This window comes from Neovison vison, chromosome 5 (assembly GCF_020171115.1).
Source record: "Neovison vison isolate M4711 chromosome 5, ASM_NN_V1, whole genome shotgun sequence".
NCBI lineage: Eukaryota > Metazoa > Chordata > Mammalia > Carnivora > Mustelidae > Neogale > Neogale vison.
The window spans coordinates 39,123,218-39,137,216 of NC_058095.1; the positions used below are offsets into that span (position 1 = coordinate 39,123,218).

General features: G+C 51.6%; 1 protein-coding gene across 5 annotated transcripts in view; it reads right to left on the minus strand.

Moving 5' to 3' along the window:
- Positions 1-13,999, minus strand: part of MSI2 (musashi RNA binding protein 2) — a 381,411-nt gene that overhangs the window by 43,437 nt on the left and 323,975 nt on the right. For all 5 annotated transcript variants that reach the window (XM_044248612.1, XM_044248610.1, XM_044248611.1 and 2 more), the window contains 2 exons: positions 11,687-11,801; positions 3,056-3,130 (listed from right to left, as the gene is read on the minus strand). In XM_044248612.1, the coding sequence (XP_044104547.1) occupies positions 3,056-3,130; positions 11,687-11,801 (190 nt within the window). The remainder of the gene's footprint in view (positions 1-3,055; positions 3,131-11,686; positions 11,802-13,999) is intronic.

Here is a 13,999-nt window from a genome sequence, read left to right on the forward strand (position 1 = left end):
GGTACGTGGTGAGGACACGGAAAAGAAAGATCACAAAGCAGAAAGCTCAGGGCAGTTTGGTGGTGACAGCTGCGCTGATGTCACTGGCTCACAGGACCTCAGAGTGCTGGGAGAAGTCAATGGAGTCAAGCGGACAGGGTGAGCAGGGGGCAGATTTGAGCCATCCTCCCCCGGGCGGGCCATCCCTCTGCCCCCCAGCCTCCTCCTCACCAGACCGTCTAAGACACTCCTTATTGGCACGGGACAGGAGAAGGATGTTAGAATGTTCCAAAACTCCCGACTGAGAGACCCCGTGCTGGGCTGGAGGCTCTAGGCAGAGTCAAGTTTCGTTTTTGAGGGCAGCCACCGCGTCATGAGCTCTGGAGTGGAACACTATCGGGGACTGCCTAGGCTGCTTGGGGACAGCGGAAGGAATGGCAGCTGGGTCCAGCCTCTGGGCCACCCCCTTCCCGGCCTGGATGGAGGGGCAGACTCCACATGCTGCCCCTCCCTAACAGCACGTGGCCTCACTCTTGTGGCCACTGACAGCCTCTTTGTGGCCATCAGTGAGGACACCCAAGAGACCTCCAGGGTAAGAAGTGGAGAATGGAGAATCTGATGGCCAGGGGAGGAGAGAACAGCCACGTTCCATGGGTCAGGGAGCCCCTGTCCAGACATTTTAATGTCCCATTCCTGCCCTAAGCAAATCCAGCCGACTGCATTAAGTCGCAGGAGCTAGGGACCGTGACACACAGGCCCTGGACCTGGTCGTTCCTAGCCCACACCAGCTCCCTCATACCCTTGCCCTGGTCCTAAAGCCTTGGCTTATGGTGACAGGCTGGGCACAGCTGGAAGGCTCTATCTCATCCTACCCAGCCTTGGTTGGTCACTCTTGCATCTCTGTCTTGCATATATGTCTGCTGAGGACAGATCCAAGGACACAGATCCCTGAGACACAGCTTAGCATGGGATCCACTTTGTCACCCCCCAAATTATTCCACATCAGGATCCCCCAGCTCTCCCTGCCTGGGACTAGTACTGCACCAAGGGGGCAATGGCAACCTGACTGTGAAGGGAGGCAAGCCCCACCAGGTGTGCAGAGTGGCGAGACATTCTCAGGGAGCCAGGATGGAGCCTCTATGTCTTCTTGAACCCTGGTGAGGAAGCCAGGGGAGGGAAGGAGATGAAAGGCTTTCTTCAAACTGCCACCAGCTTCCGGGCTGAGGAAGATGGGCAAGAAATGACTAGGGACGATGACATGCCAGGTCTCCCTGGGAGGGACAGTGTGTATGCATGTGTATATGAGTGTGGACCACACACAACTCCCCCAACCTCTTTCTTTGTGCTCCAGAATGGTGCCATCCAACAGAACTTTCACAGAAAACGTTCTACAGGCTGTGCTAACAGCAGACACTAGCCACGTATGGCCACTGGGTAAGTGAAGTGTGGCTGGTATGACAGAGAAATGGGAATTTCCATTTTACTTCATTTTAACTTAAATCTAAATTAGAGTAGCTGTGTGTGGTTAGCGGGATCCTACTGGACAGACAGACGACAGAGAGAGGGAGCAATGTGGCAGCTAAGAGCCAGTCCACCTGGTTCTAAATCATAGACCTGCTTCTTGCTGCTAATGAGCCTGGGAACAGGGTCCCCATCTGTAGATGGGAAAATCTAATGGAAGAGTAGACTTCTCTATTCGTAGCGAGAGGCCTGCAGCTCCCCCAAAGCAGCCAACTGCTGTAGAGGCCACCCCCCACCCCTGCCCTCGTGGAGATGCTGGTCCCAGGGGACAGGCTCATGGGGAAGTCTTCCCCACTCGCACTGCTCTAGCCAGAACTGCTGCTGCTGTATCCGCCTCCCCTCCCCCTCCCCCTCCAGTCGGAAAGGTGCACAGGCCCCAAGGGCTGCCCTGCCCAAACCCCTTGTTTCCGGAAGACAGTGATGAGCCCCAGAGATGGCAGAGGACCAGCTGCAGCCACAGGCAAGAGCCTGGGGCTTCTGTTGCCGATGGATGATCTGTCCCGGACAGGACATGGCTCTAAATGCCCCAAATGCTTCCTGACCTCCTCTGCAACATCCTCCTCCACCCCAACACTCTGGTAGAGATGTGAAAATGCTGGGGGAGATCATCATGTGCTCCCCTCAGTCCTCCTCCTTGGCTTCAGGACACAGTCCTCTAAGGGCCATGCCTTGCTCCCCGGGCCTCCAAGGCCTCTGGGTCTGGGCAGGATGACCAATCAGCTTCCGAGGGAGCCTCCTTTCTCAGCAGAGAGCCCAAGAGGACCAAACTCCATTCCTAATGCTTCCTCTAGAAACTCCAGCTGTCCTGTCCACCCCTACATATTCTTATTTACATTCCAGGTCTGGGAATGTGGGCTCGCCCCTTCAGGGGACAAGCAAGGTCCCATCAGCATCGCTTCCCTCAACACCTTGCCTCCCACCCCTGCAAGGCCATGCCTGTGCTTGCTGCCTGCCTCAGGTGGGGGGGGTCCCAGACCTCCCGGCTACATAGGAGCTGTGGCCGCCTGGGCATGTGAATGGGCACTGTCATAGGTTCTGCCTCGAGCCTCTGACGCCTGCACTCGGGGGAGGGTGAATCTACATCCCCCACCCAGGACAGTTAACCCAAACCCCAACAGCACACCACGGCTACACACAGAAGGGCTCAAAGCCAAGGCCACCAGGCAGAGCTGGAGGAGGGGATAGAGGAAGGAGGGAGGGAGGGGGAGATGAGAGAGACAGAAGGTAAGAGTCCAATCCAGCGAGAGAACTGGTAACAGGCTCCAGACCATGGAGGGTGGGCAGAGGGAGGGCTCCTGACTCAGCTCCTTCCCTCCGGGCCACCCCCCCGAAAGCTGCCATTCTCAAATACACAGCACAGAGGCAGTACTCTGACTCATCAGACACTGAGCAGCACTTGTCCCTGGAGTTCAGTGCATTTGAACTTCAGCACCTACAGGTCATTCCCTGGATGGGCATGTGTACGAGCTGTGTTCTCTTCAGGGGTCCTCCTGCCTCCCCTCCGATGCAGCCCATTTCCCATGCTTCCAAAGCACCAGGAGACACAGACACTCACCTGGGAACTGATAGCCATAGCTAGGAGCAAATCCAGGGTAGCCGCGGCCGTAGGTCGCCACAAAGTTGGGGTAGCCTTGAACACAGAGACAAAGATCACAGGGTCATTAGTACAGCTGCCTCAGGCCTGGGGTGAAATCCCAAGGAGGGCAGAAATGAGGACAGCCTGGGTCATTTTACTGCACAAAGCGATTTGCCTCCCGTGAGGGTCTTTACCCAGGCCTTGGGGCCCCCCTCTATCGTGGCTAGGGGCACTGCTGTCAGAGTGCTGGTAATTAACCTGTATTTGGGCAGAGAGACCTCCCAAACCCACGCACCTTCTGGAACCTGCAGAGTAAATGCCACACGTTAGTACCAAACAGAGGGCCTGCGCCTGGCTCTGACATTTGGAGAGCTAACCCTGAGTGTACTTTACCGTAAAGCTATTGACAGTAGGAGATTAAAGTCCTTGTAATGCCTCTTCCCAAGGCAGCAGAGAGCGGGGCCAGCACCAGACAAAGCGGGAGCACTTGGGGGTCAGAGTTTCCGGGCTGACCCGGTGCTTCTAGAAAACCACTGGGCTCAATGAGCCATAGCCCAGGGAAGGCATGGCCCCAGGGGCCTGTGTCCAAGCACAGATACTCAAGAGTGCCCGCACTGTCCCCAGGTTCCACCCATGCCCCAGCCCCCCAGCCCCCCAGCCAGAAACCATGAGGGACTATTTTGTTAAAATGTGCTCCAGGGGGGCACCTGGATGGCTCAGTGGGTTAAGCCTCTGCCTTCGGCTTGGGTCATAATCTCAGGGTCCTGGAATTGAGCCCCGCATCGGGCTCTCTGCTCAGCAGGGAGCCTGCTTCCCCCCCACCCCCCCCGCCATCTCTGCCTGCCTCTCTGCCTACTTGGGACCTGTCTCTCTGTGTCAAATAAATAAATAAAAAATCTTGAAAAAAAAAATATGCTCCAGGAAACACGGCCCAAACTCAGAAGCTTCACGCCACATGTTGTAACTAACGGGTGCTTCATGGGGCGAGCGTGTTTTCCACATGATCTCAGCAGATAACCGGGGGTTGGGGGGGTGTGTGATCCCTGTACTATGGACTGCCTATGGAAACAGCTACTGGGTTGGGCGTGAGGACACTGCTGGCACGTTCTGCTGCCGGTGCGGCCCTCTGTGAGCTAGTAGGAAAGCCCCAGCAAGCTCTCAACCCTCCACTGGGCTCACTCAGGCTGTTTCACCGTTTATGTCCCTGCCTCTTGGCTCAGGCGACAGAGAAGGCTGGTATGTAGCCCTCTTGGACCGATTCTGCAGTCGTAAGAGACCCATGGGTCCCCCTCTGCTCCCATCCCAGCAGGCTCATGCTGCCTCCATCAGCTCCATGTGTGGGAATCCCAGTCCATTCCTGCTTTTCACACACCCCCACGGCCAATCTCCCCCCCCCCCCCAACCACCCCCAACAGCCTGACTTTGGCTTGGACTTTGACTTTTGTTTTTTGGCTGCTCAGTACCTGAACCCCTTCTCTGAGTTTGGGTCTCAGAGAGAGGCCTGCCTCTCATCGTGGAAGCAGAAGAGGACCCCCTCCTGCTCTAAGCCAGGCAGCTGGGAAGCAGGTTGTGAACCTGGGTTTGGCTCAGGGAAGTCTTCCCTGGATCCATTTCTGAAGAGAGTGGGGCAGTGGAGGACACAGTGATTCGGAATTTATTCTGGTGCCTTTGGCGTGAGCCCAGCACCCAGTGGCGGCAACAGTGGATGCCCCGACCCCGACCAGGTCATTCCTGGGTTGTCCCTGGGTCGCGGCTGTGGCTGACCACCCAGTTACTGCCTATTCTCCAGTCTTCCTGGCAATTCTGTGAGCTGACGAGCCTCTGCCAGTCCTTTCCTTTTAGGCTTACAGCGGCCAGAGATTCCGTGGCCGGCCACCAAGAGGCTGGTAGAAAGTAGCTTTGATGTGTTGGGGGCGGGGTGGGTAAGAGTCTTCCTGCCCTCCAGCCACAAGGGCAGCGGTGACAGCTTTCCCCCTGTGTCTCTGCAGCTCGAGATAACCACTGACACACCCCCAGATACGGGCTCGGGGGTCTCATCATCCGCGTCCTGAGTGCACGGGGGTACGTCACAAGCACCTTCGGACATGCGGTGAGGGCTCAAGGAACAGGACCATCCCTGCAGTCCGTCCTGGGAGCCCTCCGGCTCTGTGCATTCGAGCTGGCAAGTCTTCCTGTTCACAGAGCCTTTATGCCTCGGAGGCCCAGAGATGGGACCCGCCTTTCCTCACTTGCCCATGCGCGTTGGTGTCTTGGCCTCTACTTGACCAGTGGGTCTGTCACTGGACCCAGAAGGAAGAATTGCTCTGGTGGGCATGAGGAGACTTGAGGTCCAGGCTTGCCTCTGGCCCAAGGCCATGCCCTTGGCAGGAGGGAGGGTCTTCCTGGTCCTCTGACACCTTGAGTCTTGCCATCTGTACAAAGCTCTGCAGGTCCCTTGCGGCATTCTTGACTGGGCCCACCCCCGCCCCCCTGTGCTTCCTTTCCCTTCCCGTTTAGCCAGAGCCTTTCCGAACGTGCAGTCACGACTCACTGGCCGACTGACCCGTTTCCACCTCAAATGGGCCCTGCGCCTACTCCCTCTTGGGCACCCATCTCACAGGGCCTGGGGTCTCCCTGGCAGAAGGTCACCCAGACAAGTGGGATGACTGTACGGCTTTGCCCTGACCGCCGAGGAGCAGGCTATCCAAGTGTGACGCTCGGCTCTGGTCCCGGGTTGGGGAACAAAGGGACAGAGGGATGGAGAGGAAGGGGGAGCTCAAGAGGCCTTACAGGGACACACACACTGGCTTCTTCCCTGGTATTTATTTCATGGCTGGCCAGCTCAGTTCTCCTCTGAATTAATCACCTGCTCTCAAATCAGATCTTTCATGACTAGATTTCTTAAACCATTATTTCAACAATATCGATAAACGGATTATATGCAAACAGCCAAATCACTGCTGCCTAGGGCCTTTCCTGGTGAAAAATGACTCCTTTGCTTGTAACTTCGGCACTAGGGGTCTGAAATGTTTTAATCTGACAGCAGACATGTAGGCCCACGTGTCACCTTCAAGCCTATCTCTGGGCAGGTAGGCAGGTGGGGTGGAGTGGGGTAGGACGCCCAGCCTCCCTGACGACTGGGGCCCCCAAGACCATTTCCTAGCTGCCTTCTTCCTGGCACATGTGACAGTCTTCGACAAGAAGGGAGGCAAGCACGGTCAAGTTCACCCCGATTTGGGGGCCTCACCCCAATCTTCCTAGACATGTCAATATGGTCTCCAGCACAACCCAGACGAGAATTTGGCTTCTGCCAGAGCAGGGGATCTGATCTCCAGCCCCCATCACGCACATCCTCCGGGTCAGGCAGATGAAATCATAAATTTATAATACAACATTATTTCAATTTTCCTGTTCATTTACTGCTGTGCAGCCCAGCTCTGCTCCAACGGCTCCCAGCCCCAGCCACATGGGGAAACTGGCCGCCGCATGTCAATAGCACATTACGGCAGACCCACGTGGAGGCTCCATCAAGCCCTATTACAGCGGGATGACCCAGCCACTGCTTCCATTAGCAGCTGGGCCCCTCCCACACTGGCTACTGCCCAATTTATGGGCTCCAGTACTCTGGGTGCCTGATCAATCTCACAGTAATTATCTCTTGTCACTGAAGGAAAAACCAAGCTTGCTCCTGGATGGCCACCTTTCTTGCACAAAGGCTTTCCACTGGGGGGTAAAAAAAAAGAAAAAAAAAACCTGAGAAATTAACAATGATCCGAATTTGCCAGGCAGATCATTTCAGGGCCCCCTTTTGGGGATGCTGGCTGCATTCTCGAAATTGTGGTTCTCGAACTTTCTCCAACTCTAGAAGATGTTGTCGGCTCTAACGCTGGAAGATGTTTGCATTCTAGATGGGCACATGACTCATCCTCGCCCGGGCTTGGTGACTCAGCTACTTAGTCATGGAAAACTGCTCCCACCAGGCCCCCGACTTGAAAGGACAGGAGATGAGGGCTGTTTATCCAGGGGCCTGCAGAAGTGTGACATACACACCACGTGGCATGCAGTGCACTGCCTGGGGCGCCATGCTTGGTTCCATGCGGGATGAATCCAGATGCAACATCTGGTGCCCGGAGCCCTTCCCAGGCCGACACGCAAAGGCCAAAGTCTACCCAGATGCTCAGACCCCAAAGCCATCCCGACGCATAAATGCATCTTGAGGCCTACGCTGCCCAGTTTAAATTTAAGTCTAAACTACGATGGAAAATCCCAACTCTTCAGTGGTACGAACCATATCTTTTTTTTTTTTTTTTTTTTTTTAAGATTTTATTTTATTTATTTGAGAGAGAGAGACAGTGAGAGAGAGCATGTGCGAGGAGAAGGTCAGAGGGAGAAGCAGACTCCCCATGGAGCTGGGAGCCTGATGTGGGACTCGATCCCGGGACTCCAGGATCACGCCCTGAGCCGGAGGCAGTCGTTTAACCAACTGCGCCACCCAGGCGTCCCGGTACGAACCATATCTTAAATGCTCAGTAGCCACATTGGCTAGTGGCTACCATCTTGGGCAGTGCAGACAGAGGCCCCCTCTATCAACCACAGAAAGTTCTGGGGGGCACTGTGTTATTCTAAAAGGAAACTGAAGAACTGAATTTTGAGCTTCCTCTGTTCACCAGGAAACAGCTGAACAAATGGAGACCTCCTTGGGAATGACCTCAACAGACATTCTGGGGAAAGACAAATCCCAGTGGAAATTATGAATAAATCTAGACACGCAGCTCTACGTTCCAGCCAGTTTCCTTTTGACCTGTTAGTGCATGCCAGCAGATGAGAGCTCATCTTTTCTAGGTGCTGGTTTAAAAAAAAAAAAAAAAATTGCTTTCATTTCCGAGGGGCTTAGTGTCGGGGAACACTGGGTCGAGACTTCACAGGGACTTCTCAGTAGGAGCACTGTCAGGAGGCCTCAAGCTTTCTTCAGTGGAGTCTACACAGTCCCACCATTTCCAAGCCTGGAGGGTGAAGCTTTCCTTCAAAGCCCCAGCAATGAGGTACTCCTTTCCCAGCGGTTATCAACCATGTTCAGTAGTGTGCCCAGCGAGGTCAAGACAGTTAGAGGCAGTAGGCTTATGAGGCTGAGGGCAGAGTAGGCCAAAGGGAATAAAATGTACCAATAATAATCACGTTTGCTTTTATTAAGTCCACTTCCATGAAGGAAAACCGGAGAGTCTAGGGCACTGGGCTGGGTTGTTGTAGGCACCTCTTGGCCACCATGAGATAGCAGAACCAAGTCGGAAGGGCTGCCGAAAGATCTTTCCAAGGGTCTTAGTTGATTTTCATTCTGTCCAGCTCGAAGGCAGGGAGAACTGGTCTGAGGAGGACCCCTCCTCTTCTCTCCCACAATCTTTTCAAGGAATTCCCATTGGGCTGATTATTCTATGACTCTCTCAAAGGTTGTAGAAGCTAAAACCAAAACCGCTGTAGGTTTCCTCCTAAGGATGGATGCAGCCATACCAAGAGACAGCAAACAAACGTGATTGGGTCCCTCTCTGCTTGTCAGTGTGGAGAAAATCTCAAGGGATAGTTAAAAGCAAGTTTCACAGTTTCCTAGGCCTTTACAGAGCAGTGTATCTGCCCTCTCGGTAGAACGTCGGCTCCCTGAGATCAGGGACCTCACAGTCTGCTGCAGCCTCAGCACCATGGACAGTGCCCGGCCCTCAGTAGGTGCTCAGGAAACACCTGTTGAGGGTGTGGATGGAGCAGCTTTAATGGTGTACAGTCTCACTTCTAAACACCTGTCCAAGTGTTAGACACTTTTCTGCCCTTCTGACAACAAACATTTACAGCATGAGACCTATTTCATTCATCAACTTTTAACAAGTGTTTTTCTGCCTGGGCCGAGTTTATCAAACTTGGCTTTGATGAAACTGTGGTGGTTGACGATCGTGGTGAGGACATGGACAGGTGATGGGTGATGGTGGCGATTCCAGGACGGATACAGATCACGGAGCGGGTGAACCAGGTGACTTATGGGGATGTGTCAGGCCATCCCACCCTAGCGAAGGAGAAGCACATGGACCACGTGGGTTTGTCTACTACCAGCTGGGGTCAGAGCCCATCCTGGAGACTCTGAGCCCAACACTCCTCACACACACCCTTCAGCCAGGCCATTGGGCTTTTGGGGCTCCCCATTCGGGAGCCTCACCTTCCAAGGCTAGTCCTGTCTGGATCACCCTGAGCTTGCTCATCCTTCTTAACACGGTGAACATGTCACCTCCTCAGGGAGGTATTCTCTGATTCCTCAGCCTAATTTCCACTCTTCATGATGTGCTCTTAAAGCACACCTTGACTCTATCACAACTAACTACCTGTAGAATTAGCCATTAACTGTTGTCATGCTCACTAGACCACATGCTTCAGAGGGCAGGGACCACATCCACCTTGTCAAGCAGTCTCCCAGTGCCAGCACAGGGCTGGGGTGGAGGCATGCACCAGGAGCTCAAAGCCAACTGTATTCAACACAGCCTCCCTGCCTTGGCCCCCGTTATGAAACCACTGGGCGCCCTCTGGCCAGGGATCTGAGCTGGGGGCTCTGGAGAGATGTGGGCTCCCAGCCCCTGCTTGCAGCCGGGGGCAAAAAGAACCACTGCACCCTTGCTCTCTGGTCAGTGGCATGAAAGGCTTCGCTGCACACCTCTGCTTCCCCCTGAAGAAAACAGGTCATTCTTCCTAGCAGCCAAGGGCAGCAAGTTAGACTCAGTAAGGGAAGGGCACTTCCTGAAGATCTGATCCTAAAAAGTTTCCTGTCTTAAGTCCTAGGGTCTTTATACTCACTGTTGAAAATTCAAGACTCCCAAAACTGGCAGGAGATAACTCTTTAAGATTTGATTTTAAAATTTAAAACTATTACTGTATTTGGACCTTCTTTTGCTATACCATGTAGAGTAAGGCCACGCAAAAATTACTTTTTAAGCAAGAGGCAGACAAGTGTCTCACAGTCAATCAGGAGCTAATGCCCACTGATTTTTATCTATTTATTCAGTTTTATTAGAGAGAGTGTGAGCAGGGGCGGGGGGAGCGGGCAGAGGAATAGGGAAAGAGAGAATCTTCACAGCAGGCTCTGCGCTCTGTACAGGGCCTGACGTGGGGCTCGATCTCACGACCCTGAGATGGTGATGTGAGCCGAAATTAAGAGTTGGACACTTAACTGACTGTGCCTCTCAGGCACCCCCTCCCACTGATTTTTAGAAGTAACTTCTTTATAATGATTATACTCTTACATTTAGTTTTGGAGCTCTCCCTTTTCCTCTCAATGGGGCAATCCTATATACCACACTGTTTCACTACTGTAGCTTTGGGCCGTGTTCTCTTTGGTCCAACTAGTCTTTTCTCATTTTTCTTTTGAAAACATTTTCTTATCTATTCTCATGTGTTTCTGCTTGCAGATCAGCTTTAGAATCATTTGGCCAATCCTGGAAGAAGTAAATAGGAATTTCCCACGGAACTCAATTAAGCCAAAAACATGAATTCAAGAGGAAGTAAGATCTCTGACACTTTTAGGATTCTCCTGGAGTCTCTTTCCGTCTCTCTCCATCTCTCAAAGTTCCTCCAACTAACTTTACCGGTCCTTGTTATTTGCTGAGACAAAACAGATATAATGCTTTCTATGAATGTGTAACACCAAGAAAAGTTTCATACATTTCAAATGGAGCTGGGAATGATTTAAAGAGCTATGAATCTTTACATAAAGAGCTGATCAAACAATATAGAAGGGGGACTCGTAGCCAAACGGAATGAAAATCCATTAAAACCAGACAGATCATGGGCCTGAATGGAATTTTACCATTAACTACCATTTATCCCATTTAATTAGTATTTTCCCGACACACAATAACTCGCACTAAAATGCTGCTCTCTTGCCTTGAAATTTCTAATTATTGTTGCGACCCACACCATTACGCCTCTTCTCTGCTTTCTTCATTTTTCATGCCATTTCAGTGGCAAGATTTTCAATTATCTACGCAGGACGGACAGAGATACCTTTAAGGAAGGGGCATAATACGCAACTTAATTTCTCTAAAAGCCAGGAGAGATCATTTTTCGTCAGAACAAACACACTCTGTCTTTCATCATTTTTTTTTTTTTAGCAAATAAAGAGTAAAACAGGCCATTTAAAACATCCATTTAAATGCAAATTCTGATATCCCAAGAGAAAAATGTTAATCATTTAAATAGACAGGATTATAGCCCACCCTCATTACTTCTCCTCTTCCAAATTTTAGAAAATGTAGCTTCGGCCTACATGGGGAAGCCAGCCAGGAGTCCTTGGGTCTTTCAGAACACCCTGTCAGTAGAGAGGCATGAGGCAGGGGGCCGCCTTTTTCTCCTTTTGAGAAGGGAGTGGAAAGGAGAGAAAATAATATCATGTACCCCCATGTGCCAGGCATGGGACAAGATGATTATCGATCAATCGACCTATCTCTGTAATGGTCACAAGTACCTCGCAAAGGGGTTTATCATCTGAGACCCAGAAAGGCAGTTTGCCCAATTGGTATGTGACCCAGTTGGGTGCCCAGGCCTCCGGAGCCCCCAGCACATGGTGGCTCTGAGGTGTCCCCAGGGACCCCCGCCCAGACTCACCTAGCATTCCCATGCCAAGCATGAATGCGTCCATGGTGTAAGGCAGTCCCCGGGCCCGGCCTCTTGTCCCCGGTGGGAACATGACTTCCTTAGGCTGAGCTTTCTTACATTCTACCTGTTCAACAGAAAGGCGAACAAATGAGATGCAAATGAATGCCACGTAAATGTCAAAGGCAGAACGGATCTGGTTACCCGCGAAGGTATTTTTAGCCTCGCTCCTTATTCACTGTAAAAACAGCCAAGCCAAGCAAATGGCCTGCAAAACAAATATTTAAGAAAACACGCCACTTGTTGCAAATCCTGCTTTGGAAAAACCGACAAGGATGAAATTGGGTTTGGAGGGGTGACAAGGACATGGGCTGGAGACACGCGTGCTTGGGTCGGGAGCTCAGCCTGGAGCGTGCGCAGAAGGCCTGGGAGGTGAGAAGGCACACGAGGCCGCTGCATGTGTCTGTGAAGAAAACCAACAGCAGTAGTAATACCCCTTCCTGCTCGTTTGGCCCCTTACAGGTTTACAAATGCCTGTGGGCCCCAACTCTTCCTATCGGGCCACCTGATTAAGTTTCTTATTAAATAAGCTGGTTAGCTTTAGCTCCATTTCACAGATGACGAAACTAAACATCTGAAGGCTTGTGTCCTGTGCTGTAAGCCACAGCCCAGCAGGGGCAGGCCTAGAAGCCAGAGTTTTCTCAAACTGCTAGGTCGCCGATCGCCGATGCCCCCAGCTCCCTAAAAGCCGCCCTGGTATGCTCCGGGGAGAGAAGTAGGAACGTTCCACACCACTTCTGTCCATCTGGATTAGCGGCTTCTCATTCTGCAGCCACGTCTTCAGGTGGTTGCTAATCTTTCCTGATTCCCTCCTGCCTCCTGAATTTCTTAATCCCATTCCGCTCACACAACCCAGAAGTCACTTACTTCCCAGCCTTAATGGTATATAATACAAACTCCAGGAAAGAAATGAAACTATTGCTCTCAGAAGGGCCTGCATCGTTCTCAGGAGCGTGTCTCACCCCCCTGCTTGGTGCTTACTTGCTTTTAGTTTACAGATAAACCTAACACACACTGTTAGCTGGTAACCCACTCCAACGCTGATGGCGATGGGACCCAGCGGGGCAGGGCAGGGTGCTTAGGAGGCAAAAAGCGTTAGCGTGACAGTCAGACAGTGAGGGAGGAAGGGCAAGAATGAGGTCCCCATATTAAAAAGGGACCATATGGTATAGGAGCCGAAACTCCAAATAGCCCAACAGCTGCCGAGGGTCTCACTACCACACAGAAGATTACTACTGTTCCCAGGGTGTCTGAAATAGGAAGGAGTTCAATTGTTGCCTCATACTTTGTTTTAAAGGGACCTACATGGGGCTATCCATTTTGGAGATGTACATACCTCTCAGATATTCTCATCCCAAATACTTCAATTAAAAAAAATGTTAGGGGCACCTGGGTGACTCAGTTAAGCAGCCGACTTTTGATCTCGGCTCAGGTCTTGATTTCAAGGCTGTGAGTTCAAGCCCCATGCTGGGGCTTAGTGCTTAAGGCTTGAGGGAAGCTTTAATTATCTAAAATATTAACTTCTCCTCCTTCAGAGACACCAGATAACAAGTATTACTCACTCTTGCTCTTTAAATAACCACACATACATAAAAACATGGACAATATGGCTCAACATTTATGTCTGAAGAGCTTCGCACGAAGTTTTTATAGGTTAAAAAAAGGAAGAGACGAGCACCCTGAAATGAAAATGGGTGAGTCTACGGCCATACCACCCTGAACGCGCCCGATCTCGTCTGATCTCGGAAGCTAAGCAGGGTCGGGCCTGGTTAGTACTTGGATGGGAAAATGGGTGAGAGACATGAACAAGCAATTCACACACGACTAATAATGACATACACCTTTCATATTACATGTCACCTATGACTTCCCCAAATGAGACATACTGCCATCTATCAGACTGGCCATGACGACAGGGATTCCTGATGTCAGAATCTCTGAGAGTATGGGGAAGGGGGAGGGGTGGGACTTCACAAACATTTCTTGGGAGGGTGACCTGACAAACTTTTCAAAGCCATCCAAACATACGTCGTTTGGCCTGATAATGCTACTTGCAGGAGTTTATCCTGCACGGACATACAGATAAGGCTCTTGTGGTGACAAGCAATTGATTATTATTATTATTATTTTTAAAGGAAATATCCTAAGCGTCCAAGAATAAGGAGTTAGTTAGCCAGGCTTGGTTCACCCGAGCTTACTGGAAGCTGTGAAGCTTTAGAAAAGCGAGTTGAAAATAATGCAATGATGCTGGGAAACCCTCGGTCC